We start from the raw sequence: 19913 nt of genomic DNA, 5'->3' as shown, positions 1-19913 counted from the left end.
GACATGTCATGATGACATTCCATCCCTTCTTTCTACAAATAAACACACTTTATCGGACGATCGAGATAGATGTTAAGAGACATTTAAACCGTCTGGAAACTGTTCCGTGCGATAAACACTACAACCGTATGACATTCTTTTCATTCCTGTATTTCAAGAGGTACTACTGAGTAGGCGGACATATCTTTAACTCAAAGACTAAAAAGAAAGTGAATGATAACTTCTTTGCATCAAGATTTGTCTTATCTTTTCAATAAAACAAACATATTTTCTATCTAATATCCCCTGTACGCTATTATACGAGCGTGACAGTGACGTTTTCAAAATGAGAGACCTTCCAAGCTCCCAAGTTTTGTAGTCATGTTTGAGAGTTTAGTTGACCATAGTATTATCATTATCCTCACTTCACCTGGTAATAGTTTGGAACACCTTCTGAGACAAAACATGTGGTTTCAATGCTAAAATTCCCTAATATCCTGTCACATATAGTGATTGTACAACATCCTGTCTGCAGACGGGGTCAAAATAACACCTTTCCCTTTAGCCTCTGTCATGATTCCATGCTAACCAGACATCTAAGAATAACAGTGAGCATGAATGGATGATTTGACGTGAAAATGTAGGAAGCTGTGGGTCACTAATGCGTGTTTTTCACAGGATTTCCAGGTATTAGATTTGAAAGCAGGGTAAATACTTCCCCAAAGCCATGGCGATATGGCGGGACTGCGATACCTGTCGCATTGGATACACCTGTGCATGTGGGCGGAGCCATACTTCAATCGTTATACTGCAAGATCACAGGAAGGAAACATTACCTTAACAGGGTTGTTTCATTCTCTTCTCCAATATGAATGGTGCGGGATTTACACGTCGTATTCTTAAATCAAATAAACAATTAGCTTACGATACGCAGACACCACGTCGATATTACTTAGCGTGCTTACTTGTCCTCCTAACAGTCCCCATCTCCATAGCAACCGGATTCGCGCCACGCAGCTACGCCATTTCTCTTGACTGACAATTTGTGTTTCAACATTTCATTTTTTAGCGCGTAAACAGGACGTCTGCCAAATCGTTGGGCCCAAAGTTCAGTCTAAACAAAGAGCTCGTAGAGCAAACCATTGCATGACATTCTTCATGCATTCTTTTCAGGATGATTGACGTCGTTGACATGAACTCGGAAATCTTTCTCATTGTGTAACCATGGAGATCCACAATCGTTGACATTTTATCACGTCTGGGAATTAACAAAATGATAGTCCACGAATCCCACGCAATGTCAATGTAAGCTGACAAAGTAGAAATAAAAACATAATATTTATACAACTGAAAAACGCCAACAAATGCTTATCAAAGTCACAGAGGATCAGCAGTTTCAGCTTGAGTATGTGGAACAAGTATGAGAAGTAGTTTGGTCATCTGCGAATGGAATATCAAGGGGTCACATGAGGGCCAACATGAGATTTTACCACAATCTAAGAAAATTTCTGATAAACTTGTTGCAATATGATTAAGGAAAGCGATGAGGGTATAAGCGAAATTATTGAAACAAGCATTGTAAAATTAAGTGAATTGTATAAATATTGTAAGAAACAGAGAGAGAGAGAGGGGGGGGGGGGAGTGAGAGGGGGGAAGTGCGAACAAGAAAATTCCCCAGTCATTCGTCATCGAACACGATATTTACCAACGACTTGACAATAATCGTGCCGTCGTTTCTGTCTCTCCTTTTGCGCGCGCTAAACACATAGGTCTTATGCATAATGATATTTTCAATGAATTTATGTGATTGTTTAAGCATTACAAATATTTGTCTCTCAGAATGTGCAAAGGCAAAATTAAAGGGTGTGTACAGTTCTGGTCGAGGTGAGTATTTAGCTTTTAACGTTTTGCGAGATATTCAGAAACCACTCTATGAGATGTCAAAAAGCATGCCGTTCTAAGGGGTATCAAAAGTTTATTCGATGAAAATCGGTTTTGAAATGGCTGAGATATCCAAAAATAAGGTGAAACAAAGAGATCCTAATAAAGTTGTGGCATGTCGCCTTTTATTATTAAATTTTTTTTTTTGATATCTCAGCCATTTCAAAACCAATTTTCATCAAAATAAACGTTGAATCCTTAAAATTACATGCTCTTTCATATTTCATAAGAGGCTTTTCATTATCTCACTTAGGAATGTTCAAAACATGAATCCCCACCTCAACCAGTACTGTACAGTCCCTTTAAGTTTACACACCTGAAAATTCCTTTAGAGTAACTAGGGATTTAAAGTATTCAACCAAATATATTTTGTATTTCTATTTAGTCAAAAATGTAGGGCATACACATGTGCATATATTTGCCTTTTGATTCTTTCCTGTATATTTTTTCTACATTCGGGAATTATTCGCTTATGTGTAGGAGACCTTATGCTTTTAAGATCAGGTAGAAGACAAAACCACTCAGGACAAGTATGCATGTACTTTTTGACCTAAGAAGAGTACTCCAAAGGCCAACGTGCTACATATCGGTCAACAAAAACGCGCTCTGTGATTCACTCTTTCGTTTTACACCAGAGTTTGAGGATGTGACCACAGCGCCTCCAGTCTGTGTCAGTTTGAGACGAAAAGTGGCGCGTGGCAGCTGGACACGTCAAGGGCTCGCTAGCCTGGCCTTATCCAGAATGATGGACTGGGATCTGTGACAAACTTTGACACGCCATGAGATGAATTGTGCCAGACGAAGCCAAACAGCCAGACCGGAAAAAATAAGGTCTTCTAAAGAAATATGCAATCGTGTAAAAATTGGAATCATCAAGGACGGAGAATTCCGAACCTCAGGGCGGCATAATATTCACGTGTAAGTGGCCGAGAAAAGCATAAGTCATGGTAAATATTTTCCCAGTAATAGACAGGTTTGAGGTGTTGTTGCATAGGTAAGCAAGAAAGGATGTTATAATCACTTTCAACTGCTATCAATGAAGATCCATAGTAACCAAGAATATCAACCACCCCGCATTATAAGTTAACCCTTCTTTAACACGAGACTCAAAGAGGCAATATGAAAGGGAAGACGTCAGCTTTGTGGTTAAGTGGGTATACCAAAGTCTTCTGTGGAGATGTGAGAGATTTGTCTGTGGTCATGGTTGCATGTTCTACCAGAGTATCTATGTCAGATCTCCTGACATCATTCTGCATCAAGTATAGCATGAGTGCGCCCCCTGAGTTTTGAAATCGAAGGGGGCAACCGTCACTCCTGATTGGTTCTCCTCTTCTGATTCTTGGCAGTGAGGGAAAAGTATACATGCGTTGCATCTCGCATTAGGATTGGTAAATATACCAGTGTTTGCGAGATCATGGAGCTACTATGGCGAGATTCCGATTATTTGCCAATATCTGCTGTTCTTAGCTGTTCTTGAGCTCCAAGGGTAATGCTTAAAAGTCAGCGATATTCTGCAAGAGGAATAAGGCACAATGGGGCTTAGTTTGCAAATGCTTTGATGACAAGTAGTATTGAGTATAGGCGGGTGGATTGTGGTTTGAGGCTTAGCCCAATGAAACACGGACTATTATTTGTCTTGATGTGACATTCCGATGTCAAACAAACCTGTGGCTCACATCGATTTCAGTCATGTCTCTCGCTCGAACAGTCTATTTTGTCACACAACTTGACTGCTGACGTCATGCATCATTCATGATGCGAATGCTGGTGAACCCCTCCCCCGGGGAAGAAGGATAATGGCGCCTGTAACCCTCGGGGTGGTTCCCCGAAGTTTGATTTAATCTGACTGGCATTCCTCAAGCCTCAGAGAGTCCAGCCTTCCTCGTAAGGAACGATGTTAGCATGAGGAGGGAAGGATCACGACACTAGTAAACTTGGCATGAACATTCTCTTTCCTTCTCTTCATCTATCCTCCTCTCTCTCTCTCTCTCTCTCTCTCTCTCCCTACAAACACCCACAACACACAGACACGCAACCACACACACACACAAACACAAACACGCAGTGTGCTGTTAAATAAAAAAAAATAATTTCGATGCATTTCGAGTTATTAGTTCACTACTGCAGAATGAGATAGCTCTGAATTCATTGAATTAAAAAATGAATAAAACCCAATTGATGTATTTGTTTTTAGTTAATTGTTATTATAATTATTATTTTTGTTATTATTATTATCATTATTATTATTATTATTATTATTATTATTATTATTATTATTATTATTATTATCATCATCATCATCATCATCATCATTATTATCATTATTATTGTGGTTATTATCATCATCATCACCATATTGATCTAACACGCTTTTGTTTGTTGTTGTGTTTTTTTTTTGTCATGATATTGGCTTTGTATTTGAATCAGAAAAAAAAATTGTATGGGAACAAGATAAAAAGAAGAAAACCCCAATGAAAAATCTTTATGACTAAACATGTAGTTCATCTTATTCGTCACTCATCCTCAAAACTGGTCATTTCGTGAATCAGCCATGCATGCGATGAATTCTCAAATCTCTTGGCACTGTACCTATACCACCTGTGGAGGTCATCACAAAAGTGACGTATATTCGTCACTTATCTCCATGACAACGAGTAATATCAGCGCGGATAGGTAGTGTATCAGAGATTTTGTTTTGCCCTGATTTGAAGCACATAAGACTCAGACTATTAAGTGCAGTGTGTGCGCGAATCATGAAATTGAACTACAATATAATCATCTTTACACTTTAGTTTTGAAAAGGGCCTATTCTCATTTTTTTTTCAGGTTTGGATAATGTTATTATTCACCATACTACAGTGATGAGATCTTTCCATGCATTGCCAGATAAGATCAAGGATTTATCAGGGAGGGGAGGGGGGGGGGGAGCGGCGAAATAACACCCGATCATACAGCAATGAAAATCCAAACAAGAAAAGGAAGTAGCAAATGTTACAAAAGAAGAAGATGCATAGAATAGTTGTCATAGATAGATTGGATCATTTGATACACTCGTGCGATCCTATCAATGTTCCCATCTCCAGCTTGTCCCGGTCCCGGAAATCAGTTACTGTCCCGAAGCAGAGTGCTGACATTCTGAGATGCTCGGGCATCCGACTCGTTTTCATGACATTTCCACAATTAGTCAGTCCCACGCAAGGACTTTCTCATCACCAGGCAGCAGCAGTTTTCTTCCTTTTCACTCCTCGAATCTCTCTCTTTCTCTCTTTCTTTTCTTTCCCATTCTTTCTTTCTGTTTCTCTTTCTCTTTCTTTCTTTCTTCTACTTCTCCTTCTGCTATTTCTCTCTCTCTCTCTCTCTCTCTCTCTCTCTCTCTTTCTTTTTTCCTTTCTTCCTGTTTTCCTTTCATTTAGACTTTATTCCTTCCCTGCTTTCTTTTCCTTCTAATTTCCTTCCTTCTTTCTTTGTACGATATGAACCGGGCTTTTCGGACAGTGTGCCCCCAAATTCTGTCTTTTATACGGTCGGTGAACCTTGGAGGAATACAAACGGCTTCCAGATCGTTTTCTCGCACACCAAGCACAGAATAAGTGAAGATCTAAATCCACTTTCCATTTTTCAGGGGTTTCTTGTGAGATTTGCAAGGAGGGTATACAGAACCCGCAAAATATACAACGCACACCTTTATCCTATACAACTCAGTCAGAGAAAAAGCAAGATTGACGCCACTATTACAAACCATGCCATTCATATTGCTTCTTGTTTGTCGGTTCAGTCAATTCTCATTGGACGAAGACAAGTGATAAGGCCCCGATAATATTAGACTCCAAGACAAAGACTGCGCGCAGAGAGCTATAGGCAGACTTGATTAGTGCAACACGTACACTGGCTAAATATTTAGTTATATATCTAATTGATACAAATAAAATGATATTACACTAAACTGAACATCTGCACATCAAATTGCGAAGTTTAAATGTACACGTAAACGTGTAAATGAAAGACTTGAGAATTCGTTTCTACTATTTGTTTTGTTTTGTTTGATCTGTCTTGGTATGGTATGGTTTGGTTCTATCGGTGTACGAGGGCAGAAAGTTCAGGTTCATGCGTGCCACCAGCCAAACTATTGTAAGCCACCCTGGAACTTTTAACACCTCCTTCGTTTTGAGCTCGCATTCTAACCCCACCTGTTCGGGCGCAGCGCGTTTTCACTTGACACCATTCAGGTGTGTCGATTAATCATCCAAGCTACGCAAGTTCATTTTTCATTGTTGGTCGCCCAAGCAGTTCTATGGGAATGGAAAACCACGACTTTTAATCGCCCAGGGGCAGAACTACGTTTATAAAGGAGGAAAGACACAAATTTATGTGTTACATGTAGGTGACTGAGGGGAGGATGTGTGTGTACGTATGTTTGTATAATATTGGGATACGTTTATGTTACGGGAGGATGGTTAGCCTACTTCCTTTACGGGACACATCAGATATCTGAGAATGTTGGAAGACGAAACTGGCTGGAACTGGTTGTCTTGGTGATTCTTTTTTTTTATAGTAGTAGTAATAGTAAAAGTAGAAGGGTTTATAGTAGCGGTAGAAATAGTAGTAGTAGTGCACAACATAGTAGTAGCAGCAGCAAATCGCGGAAGTATATATTAGCAGCGGAAGTGATAACGTCGAAGTTGTAGTAGTCATGCAGTAATAAGGATATATGATGTAGCAGTCACATGTTGTCCTGAAGTATTAAATATGTGATTACAAGCTGCTCAACGTGAATTCTCTCTAAATCATAAAGTAGGCCTACACACATCAATGGCATCGTGGATGGATACTGGTCTGTGATCAGCATCCAGCTAAGACGGGAACAGGCAGACCCCCTTTGTGCTGTAATGTCCCCAGCTGAGAAAAAAATGATATGGCAAATGTATCCACGTATTTCGTCCCATATGTCACTAAATTGGCTACCTACAGCTACGGGCAGTTCTCGAAAGGTAAATGAAATATTCATGCTCACCGGGGCTTCTCGTAGTGTGTGTAAATTTGTCTACAAGACAAGTATGTTACGAGATGGGTAGGGCCTAGAAGCGAAGCTTCGGGGATCGAGACAAAAGTTACTGAAAAACAGGTAAATATACATGGAAGCGACTTTGAACTCTATAGATAGTGACCCAAACACTTCGAAGAGAATCTCAGGAATACAAACATTTGGTATTTGTGCAAACCGAAATTTATTTCAGTCCTTCATTCTGAATGGCAGTGCGTAGTCCGACCCATCGGCTTGACTGGGATCATTGAGAATAGATAGCAGAGAGGAGTAGAATACCGCTTTTGAAAATGCCGAGAAAACGCCCATAGCAGCGGTATCCACTGACTGCGTTCATGTGTACAGCAGAGAGGCATGGTGTAACGTATTTAGCAAGAAGCACGCGATGGCGTGGCATCACTTTGGTCTCACGAACGGATCATTTTGACATCATGTGTAAATTCATGGCTCCTCTTCACACTTACGCTTAACAAGCTTGCTTTTAAGTAGTTTCCATCATATTTCTTCTGCATTTATACCTTAGAGTCAAACTTTCATAGATTGACCACAGTGTTGTATATGTTTGCAATGCTGTAATGTTTATCCTAGCTGGATATCATACATCATTTCATTTTGCTATAGTTGATGAATTTTTATTGAAAATATGAAAATATATTGAAATTGAAATCAAAATTGAAATGTATCACTTTAGGCAAGTCATAGTAATAGAGATACGGATTCCTATATTACACAAGGTGCTAATGGGGGAAAATCTTGCCGAATGGAAAAGTTAGAAATCGCCTGATATGAACTTTAGCAAGTGTTGATTTGGATAAACAAAATAGTGTCTCGGATAGCAATCATGAAATTACCTAAATCATGATGTGCACTGTTGCTGACATCATTTTATCAAGTCATAACTTTCGTGGGGAAATTGTTTTTCTTATCAAAATCATAGCTTGACAACATCAATACTGAAGTGCTTCATAAGGACAGAAAATAAATGAAAGTATAATTCTACAACACTGGGCTAGCATAAGTACATTATTTAGACACTACTTTTGTTTTCATTCAAATCAATTCTTGGGTAAATAGAAAATGTTCAGGAGTTACCACAGCAACTCAGCATAATCATGCATCAATGATAATTGAAGCTCCTATGATTTATCTAACATCTTTAGAGATGATGTTTGCATTGTATACGTACCTTGATGCCACCAGGGTAAAACACCAGACATTACACAAAGTCCGGAAAATAAGTGATAATTCCATTTTTACGAGAGCTGCTCCTCACCAGTTAGAGCGTCACAAGAGCAATATCAACTAAACGATACTCTCCAATCTGGTCTTGCTGCATTCACCAACGCCCCAGCTTTGAGGCCTTGTTGGTAATAGAAGACAGAGATTCCTCGAGAGATGAGAACAAGGGTTCCTATTTGGCGGGAGATGGCATTAACATTGAGGACGGACGTCTGCCGATCTCGTGCGGGAAGTTATCCGCCAAACTTTGTTGACAGGCCTTTCCGACACTGTCACTGATTCTTTTTCTTTCCTCCACAGGCCCACAACTAGAAACTATGCCCAGAGTAACGCCAACATCGTTTTCACTTTCGGTACTTGAGATATGCCTCCATGTCTTTAACTGCCAGGGAAATCAATTAGAAACCGGATTCCATCTACTGATGTCAGTTGCATCCACCTGCAACTAGACCAATTAAGTCCACAATGAGGTGTATTCGCTTGGTGGTTTATTCCAATGGTATGTCCGCTTGACAGCTCCGTTGATACCAATGCACTGGTAGACGAGGTGGGCGAAGATTGAACAGGATTCTCCTTCCTGAAAGTCTACGCGATTTCTAGAAGTATAGACAGTGAGATGAATAACACTCCCAAGCACGTAAGAAAGAGAAAAATTCAAACAAGGTCGTACTCTTTGATCCACAATGCAATAATCCGACAAGAAATATTTCCGAAAGTGTCAGAGGAAAAAAGTTAAGAAAATATATATGCGACCTTAATTTTCGAAGGTAACAGAAGTAGCACTCTTGCATGAGAGGAGTTGCGTCTCCTTTGAGCACGAGTGTTAAACTAAACTGGACCGCTGGATCGCATTCTCGGTGACAAGGAATCAAAGTTCGTTGGCGTGCGAACGGTCCAGCCAAACATGAAGTGAGGAACGGGCTCCGACTGCAAGGAGAATGTGATGACGTCACCCAATTATTGGCCAATCACTGCCCTTGCAAATGTTGTCCTCTACAAAAACTTCTCGTAAACTATTTCTCCCCCATCCGCGCGCAACATAACATCACGCAATGTTTCTGTCTTGAAGAAAACAGAAACGAAGGAAATGAAACAGAGGGAGAGAGGAAGACGTGAAATAAAGAGTATAAAAAGTCGATAGACGGATGGATTAGATTATGAAGCTACAATACAGCCATAGACATAGAAAGATGTGTGTACGTGTGTATTGTCTGTGTCCGTAAAGAGAAAAGACTTGCAGTATATAAATATGGCCACCTTGAACTGACTGTTCGCGCTGCTTAACTAAACATTGGCCTGGCGATTTGAAGGTTTTATTCAGAAGAAATGAACCGCGTTCATCTAAACCGTATGAAGCACGGGTTGTGTAGAGTATTTCTGGTCACAACTCGGAGGTCACGGTGTATCTGACAACTTAGCTTGTCTCGTGGCAATTTGGAACAGCGAAGTAAAGTCTCCCTAAATCAGAGAGCGGACAGCACCTTACCTGGACCTCCGATGCACTATTTGCGATACACCATGGTAATAAGGCCAGTGTTTGAACGGAGACATCGGCAACTATTACCGATTCAATTTAATACATGTCCCCTGCTATGTCGCATATCGCACATAATGCTAGTTAACATGACAACAAATCATCAGCCGATCCTCACCCCTGATAATCATCTCTTGCACTACAACGTATTTGGCGACATGATGTCATTATGTACATGTCTACTTCACGACTTCAAATTCTTGTTGAATAAAAACATTTTATAAGAATGGTGTAAAGAGAGATTTGTCCTTGAAAGTAAGGGATTTGTCCTTGAAAGTAAGTCTTGCTGATCATTGTTTGAAAGACTGAAGACAGCAAATATAATAACTTGATTTATGATCAATTTTATTATGCAGTTTGTACATACCCTCTGTTCTTTCCTCTGTACTATTTTTCATCGAGCTTCTCTCGAAGTTTTGAAAACCTTTGAACGTTAACATAATTGTACTTTAACAGGTTCACGTAGTGTACATACATTACAATGGTGTTTCATGAATTTCGTATTCATAGCTTGCACTTGGTCTCGGCATTTTGCCATTATTTCATGTTGCTATTGAATTGACATACTCATCTAAACATGTCACACCAATAGCATCAAAGAAAATGAGAAAGAGGGGGAAGGTGGGGGGGGGGGGGGGGGGCAACTTTTAAGGAGAATGCCCCGAGGTGGAAAGCAGTCACACAATAAGACAGCAACAAACAAACACGATTTCTTCCATGGAACTATTATAGAGCTGGAGTGGGCTCGACTTCAAAGGCCTTTTCATCGGTGCTCACTCGCCGTCTTCCGCCTGAATCGCAGCGGTGCGGACTGCCATTGGCGGCGATGTCAATTATCATTTTCCAGCTCATCGCTGATGTAGGCAGCCACTCTAGTGCGGACAGAAAGAACGATATTTGCGGTGTGTAATTGAACCAAACTCGCTCCATTGTGAATCGAATATTTGAGGTGTTTGAGATATATCATCGATATCATATCAAAACGTGCCTAAATCTCTGGGATTTTTTTTTCAAAGGAAACGTGAAATCCTTTGTGGGATTACACGGCATCACAGTGAAAATGGTGCTGGAATATTATGACACGATTCCCATGGTTGATGTTATCCCAAACCAACCTAGCTGTAAATATTTCTTACAACAGTTTCTTTCCTTCTCATATCATTTTTTTTTTCTTTTTTGCCCAGATGAAATTCTGGGGGACATTACTTTTCATACTGATGACCGATTAGACTTGTATTTATGTTATCACGAGAAATTCTTTACTCTGTTATGTTTCAAAGAGAGGAGGTGTGGTTATAATTACATCACTTTCATTATGTGCGTAGCATTATTTTGATAACTCTACAGGTAGCACTTAGCTATAGTTCTTATACTTTCAAAATATAGCCCCGGGTGCCTTGGCCAAGAAGGGAACTCAATTCATTATTCGCACATTCGACATTCGCATTGGTAGTGTCTTGATATGTTTTACTACCATCAAAGAGAAGCAGATTTTAGCTGTGTGTATGGGGGGTGTAAGGAATATGTGCGATATGTGTTATATAATTCATGGATTATGATGTTGGGGTTGTCTGTAAAAAGTAAGGTGTTTCACAATTTGTGGTTATACCTTTTGCAGCAATTGACTCTTCCATAGTTTTCTCGGTATGCACACAAATACATTTATTTTTCCCCTCTTTGCACGTTCAACACATGATGCGAGTCTGTGTTGTGATGTATGTTTAGTTCCCTGTATTTTTTGAGTATTCATTTGATGTTTCATATGTAATGTAATTTGTTATTTATCTGTTGTCAATATGTGTTTATGAATGTGTAACAAACTCACATTCCCATGCCATGTTTTTATACATTATTTGAACAATGAAGAAATGAAAATAAAATGAAAATGAAATGTTCTTTAACTTCCCCTCTCAAATGAGCTCTCTTCACTCTATCACTTCCGTGGGCAACATGCTCATATTCTATACGTTAAATTCAATTCAATTCAGTTGAATTTAGTATGATTTAGGATGGGGTGCTTCGGAGGGTTAATTATCCATGGTTTGATCATCGGTGTTAATTTCAAACCAAAGTGTGGAGTTCAGCATTCGAGATATCTCTTGAAAGTGTTTATTTGGTGGTCTTTGTATATTTGGGCATCTAAACACACACACACTAGAATACAAGCAGATCACTAGCAGTGAAGATATTTCTGCCACTGAAAATACGTTGCGATGTATTTACTGGGTCGAGACCGCCTCGACAATGGCGTCAACTGTGTGCTGGTTTAAGACACTCCAAATGGAGACAAGAAAACCACCACCACTAATTGCAAAATATCGGCCTTACTTTGAGGGATTATCTCCAGCGGACAGCTTCTGTTGCGTGACCTGTCTCTTGCAGTAAGTGTTAAGTCCAGTTCCAAGACGTAAGATTATCCAGCAAAATCGACAATTAAAGGGCCGGTGTAGCTTGAGTATTTCTTTTTTAAATGTTTTGGTTGTGAATTTATCGTTATTTATTTATCATTATCGAAATATCTGTGATAACCACGCTTTGGAATCAACCGTATATATAGTTGAACGAATCAAGAATTGTTTGAAAAAAAAAGGAAAAATATTCACACAAATGATGAAAAGCGGGACCAAAATTGACGGCCATCTGTTTGTTTGTTTGTTTGTTTTGTTATCTTATTTCTTTTGTTTTAGATATGTAGCATTTTGTTGTTGGCATGTTGACGTAATTCTGTTGAGTGGTCAACATCGCAGTTATATGTATCACTTTGTTGTATTCTGAAACTGTAAGTACTATTCATGGTGCAGTGCTTTGGCATGTTGACGTACAATGTAATTCTGTTGAGCGGTGACACTATAATACTCTCTCTACTTTGGATCCCGCTATTTTTAAAACAACTACAAGCGATAAAAGTACCAAAACCTAATGCCTTTTTAGTTATTAAGTGATGTCAACACAAAAACATGTTTGTGTGTAAGTTCTCTGTCTTTCGTCGAATACCTAGGAATTTGAAAGATTTACAGTTTTGTAGATTTTAGACCACAGAAACATTAAGAGGATGAAATAGGTTAGGTATGTGACAGACAGATTGAGCAGACTGCTGAGGGGGATTTAGTTGCTTGTTGGACACTTCCTACCTCTACCAGCCACGAGGAACTCTCACTCCTAAACTTGTCACGCAACCCTACTCTCTGTCTGTATGTCTCTCTCTCCCTCCCCCTCTCTCTTTATCCCCCTCTCTTTCTTTCTATCTGTATGTATGTGCCTGTATTTTCTCTCTTTTTTGCGCTTATATCTCTCTGTCTGCTTCCCCTTCTCCCCAGACTCTTTTCTTCTCTCTATCTCTCTCTATCCATCCATCCATCTATCTATCTGACTATCTATCTATCTATCTATCCATCTATCTATCTATCTATCTATCTATCTATTTCTCTCTCATAGTTTTTTTTTTTTAATAAAATCTGGGACCAACAGACTAATAGACAAACAAACCACAAACATTTCACTTTCTGTATTCCTTAATCATTGTCCATCAATTCCAAGCGTCCTTTTTCTATTTTTCTTTCAAGTTTTTATTTAAGTTGAATATTTCCATTTCAAAATGTAAAACTGTATAATGTAGTCTATGTTATTTTCTTTATATGTCCCTCTGCGTCTCAGAATAGACCACTAGACCAATATCGCATTACAAGCGCTGTACTTATTATGCTTGTAATCATGAATGTATCAAGTTTTCTTTTGCCTTCCCTCAGGGAGGTGGGAGAGAAAATTTCTCTTTTACATCCTGCTTCTTACAGTTATATCAATTTCAGAACTGTCTTTTATTTTTAATACTATTTGTCTACCAATCGATTCTTCTATCAACCTGTAGTATCTTGTATTTGTTTCTTTTTTTTTCACTTTCTATCCCCACTTTGTTTCTCTTCACCTAACCCTTTCCCACCAATCATTCACTTTCTTTACATTCTTCTCTTTTTTCACCACTCTTCATTTACGCGTTCATAATTAGTTTTCTTATGATTACGTTCATTCAGTAAATTTTCAATGTATGTATATGCTGTCTACTCTCTATCTGTTGCATCCGAACCGTCTTCGGTGAGTATTCCCTCTACCTTTATAGAGCAAGAACACTGGTTTGTTTTCTTCACCTGTCATGCCAACTACGAAATATTTTATTCCTCGAAGACGAGAATTGAGACGGTTTACTGACTGCAATTATAATCTAAATCTCTTAAAAACAAGTAAAATCTGGGTTGTCTGAGACAGAGAGTGATCCCTTCCCACCTTATTGAAAAAGAAAAAGATAACAAAATGAGTAATTAACCAAAAGCTTACCTGAACCAGGCATGTCTCAAACAACGGAAGATGCTGGCCCGGAAGAGAGTGGGGTTAGCCGAAGTTCTTTTTATGGCTAAAGTTGTCTGCTGCAGACGAACTGTTTCTATGGCAACCAGCTTTCGGCAATTATTTTCTCTACGTGTTGATAATTACCAGAAGTTGAGACAGGAATCTAATTGTATTTAATGACGGGTTAGACTGAACGCAGGTCTAAGCAAACCATTCTACATGGTGGAAATTTAATTACACCTGACCTCACTGAGAAAAGACGGTAAAAGGTAAACTCGTACATAAAACTAACGGCATTTGTAGAGGATGGCGGAATTGTTTATTGACTATAAAGTTCGTGTTTCCGTTTGTGGTAAAAACGTATAAAATTTGAGAAAAGATATTACGTAGACTGATGAGCCTTTTCTCAATTCAGAGGTCAGTGTTCTTTTATATTGTACTGTTTCAGTGCTGTCATTGTTGAAATATTCACTATAAACAATGATTATTCATGTCCAATAAAATGTATTTAATCTGAACCTCAATGACGGTTATATCCAGATATTACTGTACCAGGTCATATGATTTAAGGGACACAATGTAGCAACAAATTGGATTATTTCTCGTAAAATTTGTGGAGGGTGGGATTTTGATCAAGATACGCTTAATAGTTGCACTGCATAGTATGACAAGAAGTAAAAAATAAAAAAAAGAGAAAAGAAAGAAGATACGGAAGAGGAGCCAAGAGACAGAATAGAAGAAAACAAACAGAACGCCCTCAACGCCCTTCTCATTCTCATCAGACGTTATGTATTTTTGAGGGTCCCATATCGTACAAGCTTGGCTTTTTAGTGGGACCCTCCATTTCCATTCCCATCCTTGTACTATGTATATGTATATACCTTTAGATTATGTTGTTACTCATGATCACATGTATTTTGTTAATGTACGTTTTTGAAATTATTACAAATATGTTTTGTTCATGCATTGTATATAATTTTCCCTGTTTATTTAATGGAAATGAAAATAAATTTGAATTGAATTGAAACAGAAAAAAAATGAAAACAGATAAAAACTATTTGTTTGTTTATTTTCCATCTGAGAAGATGGCTGGATAGCCCATATTCAGCTACGTTAAGCTGGTCTTCCATGGGGTCCAGTTGGATGTGAGGTGGGACCACTTCATCGGGTTAAACACCCTGCTCTTTGCAATGAATGACTGAAGCGGGATCTTTTACGTGCATGAGTTGTTACTCTCTCATACACGGGACCTCCATTTTATGTCCTATCCGAGGGACAGAGTGTTTTGCCTCTTACTAGAGGGGACGGTATGCTTACACACAACATTGCTCAGTCCACACTCAGGTTTAAACCCGGGCCCTTAGGATCGTGAGGCAGACGCGCTACCGACTGAGCCAACTCACTGCCCATAAAAACTATGAAGAGGAAGAAAAACAAAAAAGAAGATCGGGGGAAAGAGTAGAATGATAAGAACACGAAGGCTGGACAGTATAAAACCATACGACAATTCACGATTCATCTGATTGCGCAAAATATATTTTTAGAAACTGTGATGTGTCACTATTCTAGCCAGCATTTCTTGATACTGTACCTTAGTGACCTGGTTAGGATGACTCTTGGAAGCCATTAAAGTTAAGGCCAAGACCTCAGTCTCCAGTGATAGAGACAACCGATGATGAAGTGAGGAGCCTGAGCTTTCGAATGATCCCAAAGAGTGCACAACCTCCAGTCATGTGATAAATGACACATGCGAAATGTGAGATCATCCTCCATTACTGCATTGAAATGAAAGAGAATACAGGTTTTGATCTCTTCTTCGAATTTTCTTCGAGTGCTGAAGGTCTTCTCTTGAGATATAATGACTCTTCATTTATCAAACTGATGACATGATGAATATGCGTTGATCGAATTTTCTGGCATATGTGCACAATTAAAGCCTAAGTGAAATCAGTAGTAGCTTTTTGTACTTAAAATTACTGATCTATGCTGATGTCTTTCAGCGTTGCTTGGTTGGATCAAGGGGGGGGGGGGGCTCTTCCACCTCCCTGGTTGGATAGGAAGTACTGTCTTTCAGCAGGAGAATCTGCTATACTGGTCAAGTCACGACACAAACTCATATTTGAGCTCTTTTTATATATTTCCTTGTGTGGAGCGCAATTCCATAAGAAGGGGTCATCCTACGAGCTAGACGCCCACGAGTCGTACTGCCCACAAGCTTAACATGGAAATAAGGTCCGCGGGTCATACGCTCACGAGTCATACAACCCCCGTATCACACAGCCCAGGAGCTAGACATTAAGTAAAACGAACCAACGAGCTAGACCCATGCACGGTAAAACAGGCCTACGAGCTAGACCCAGATTAATAAGATCCACGAGATCAACACTAGGCAAAAGAGGTCTACGAGTTCAACACTACGTAAATTAAGACCAATGATGTAATGTCGAGCTCGTGGGCCTTTTTTTTTTTGTGTGTGTGTGTGTCCAGGGTTTAGCTCGTGGGCCTTATTTGCCAATGAGTGCTCGTGGACCGTATAGCTCATGAACCTATTTTACTTGATGTCGAGCTCGATGGCCTTGTTTACGTGATATCCAGCTCGTGGGCTATATGACTAGTGGGCTATATGACTCGTGGGTGTTGAGTTCATGAAGCGCACCCGATAAGAATCATGAGACGATAGCCTCGCCTGTTGGCACAATTGAACTGACCCATTGGATGATGTCAACTGGGATATGTCATGCAATACAGCTATTGGTGTTACCGTTGGATAGAGAGGCTATCCAAGTTGCGTGTAGATGTGTTTCTCCTGCGACAATTGGTCTGAAATATCTGCATGCTGATGAGCCAAACATAAATTCTACCCACAAGCATAAATCTTACCGTAATCCTAATCCTCATACCAAACTAAACCTAAAACCCTTGGAGAAAATAAAACCAGAACAATTGTGGCAGGATCAAATGTCGTGTTACCTTTCTCCCTATACGTGTCATGTAATTGTGAGTGCATAAAAGTGAAGCTCGTTCCATCATCCTAACTTCAGCTGCGAAGCAGCACAGACCACTCTACATCATTGCGGAATCGTTATATATATTATAATTTTGCAATTTTATGATTTCATAATGTGTTTCATATGCAAAGTGGTCAACTATAGAATATCGCTGGTTGCAACATAGCGTCAGGTTTTGTTTACAAGTAATTTCTAAGATGTAAATGAGTCACTGAATTAGATATAGGCCCTACTCTCATAGGAATGTCCAGAACTGTGTTTACTAACCCTGTCATTACGATAAAACGGTGTATAACATTTCCCTATAGATAGTGTGAAGTTCCTCGTATAAATTATAACTTGTAATTAAAGAAATCCGTGATCAAGAAATAAAACAGGCCAGCCTAAATGATGATGTAGACGTTGGTTTCAATTAGACGCTGCCAGAGAATGTCACAACAATATAGACTGCTTCCTGACAAAATTTAGCATCCTCACGATCAATAAAAGCTCGCGTGACTTGGGGTAAAAAACAAGATGTATTGGAGAAATAGGACGTCTTAAAAAGACGTCAAAATGTGACTTGAAGCATAAGGTAACGACCAAAACTTCACAACTAATTAAGCGGGAGTACATCATCGAAGTCAGCTTCTTTGTTAGATTTTAAATTCCTGCTTGAATTTTCACATCTCTTCCTGAAATTGAAGCAGGATCAAAGTAAGTAGACTATTTACGATGCGGTCAGTTCCAATTATCGTCTCCTTCAGTACGGCCAGTCCAGCAACCTTAGGGGATATTTCCCCAACTTCGACCTCCTTGCCCTCAGAAACGGTCAAGATGAAGGTGACGTCACAATGGCCAGTGAAATGAGGTCGAGGTGACCGGGTCCCGCCGTAGAGGTATATGTTCTCTATGATCATGGCCACGATCAAACTTGACTGGCCGCCAGTTTCCCTAGGTATGGCCCGGAGATCGATATGCAAACGATACCCTAGACCTCTAAAATACCGCGAATGTATCAACGACAAAGCAACTGTCAGGTCAACTCACGAAATGACCATAAGCGGTTGCGTGTTCTATATATTAACGATTAAAATTCCAAAAAATCTGACGTCATTTCTTTTCCACAACACTTCCTGCCATAAGTCGTCAGTTGTAGGTCACGTTCTCACTCGAAGGAGTATAGAGTGATATGTGCTGTTATTTTGCCCTCACTCAAGGTTGGAAAATACGGCGCGCCCATCAGCGTTTTGATTAATGAATTCTTCGCAAACCATACGTCCCATCAAACTCGTGGGAGACAGAAGATGGTATGCAATAATAACGCAATATCCTTTTTGTTGTAATCAATGCGAAAATATACCCCCCAAAAAAGTAGCACACACACGAAAAAGTGTCCCACAGTGTGAGAAACACAGTGTGAACACAATGTGAGCACATTGTGAACACACTGTGAAATCTCTTCACAAGGTTAAATTCGACAGTTTTAACAGTGTGAACACATTGTGTATCATCGATTTACAGTGTGACACAGAACATTACCATGTGAACACTCTTTGAAAAACAAACCACAGTGTGAAATCATCTCCACACTGTTAAATTCGAGCATTGAGCATTCGAGAACATGACTATGTGAACACTGTGTGAAAATCTACATCACAGTGGGGAATCATCTTCACACTGTTGAATTCGAGCGTTTTCACACACCCGACTATGTGAACACGTTGTGTACACACTGTGTGACACTGTGTTCTTTCCAGCAGGGATGATGTATGAAAAAGTCAGAATGAATTCCCCACGATAGCAAACTCCTTGACAGAGGGGTAATACTTTATTGATCCTATCAGGTGCCTAGGCCTTCGTTCCACTGGTCATCGGTCATGGTCCAGCAAGTTTACGTCGATAAGTATACAAATTGCATTTATGGATGACTAAATATGGGCATTCCGACCGCCCTTTCGGAAAAAAAAAGAAGTTGTAGTTACGACGGTTATTGCAATACATGTCATCGAGTCTTGTCAGTGTTAAAGCAATCTAAAAATGCATTTCAACAAAACAAAGTTGCTATTCTAATCATTAAAAATGTTTGATCAACAGTGATAAGAATGAGTTAATCTGAATAGTGACATAATAAATTCCAATCATAATTAAATATCTTGACAATACCTTCTCTGTTGACTTCCAATCGCGTTTGCGATGTATCATTAAAGGTTTCAATATGCAGGAGATATTACATGGTGAGGATTCGATTTTATCTAGCTCTTAAAGTGAAAATGGTTCTTCATGACCAAGTTTACATTAGTCATCAGCGGTTCGGCACTACAGGTTAAGGTCTATCACCTAAGGCCTATCACCTATGGCATATTACCAACAGCCTTTCACCTTGTAACACAGGCATCATGGAAGGAGTTGTGACGTCATGTGGTGTATTTCTTAGCTTCTTCGTTAATATTTTCAATCAATAACTAAATATACGATCGATCCAGTTAAGTCTACGTGTGAATATTGGACAGAAAAGGGAATCGAAAGAAAAATAGAAGGGAAGTTATTGAAACAGCATGCCGACAGTTTGAGGATATTTTAGGACGAGCTGACTCAAGACACGTCTCCCCAAGGGGTAGGAGGGCCAGAGGGGGGGGGGGGAGGGGAAGGGGGTGGGGTAGAGATCAGATCTTTGACGGAATTAGAGCGTGCAGGGAAAAGTAGATCGGCAGCTCGACTTTTAATTTCTTGCCTGCAATCAACACTATTTCTTTCGGCATTGACCATGGACTTCGCTGTACTCATATTTGAGAGTTATTTTTCGTCAATTCATTTTCTTGTTTTATGAATTGATGATAAAATACTTACA

The 19913-nt window shown here is 39.5% G+C and overlaps 1 protein-coding gene across 1 annotated transcript in view; it reads right to left on the bottom strand.

Annotated features, from left to right (window-relative positions):
* LOC140235252 (uncharacterized) overlaps positions 1-8212 on the bottom strand; it is a 101070-nt gene extending 92858 nt beyond the window's left edge. The window contains exon 1 of the mRNA XM_072315286.1: positions 8148-8212. Within this exon, the coding sequence (XP_072171387.1) occupies positions 8148-8212 (65 nt within the window). The remainder of the gene's footprint in view (positions 1-8147) is intronic.
* Between the last annotated feature and the right edge of the window lie 11701 nt (positions 8213-19913).

This window comes from Diadema setosum, chromosome 11 (assembly GCF_964275005.1).
Source record: "Diadema setosum chromosome 11, eeDiaSeto1, whole genome shotgun sequence".
In the NCBI taxonomy this organism is placed as follows: Eukaryota; Metazoa; Echinodermata; class Echinoidea; order Diadematoida; family Diadematidae; genus Diadema; species Diadema setosum.
Note: the sequence above shows the minus strand (reverse complement) of the source record. Positions and strands in the feature narration are given on the sequence as shown.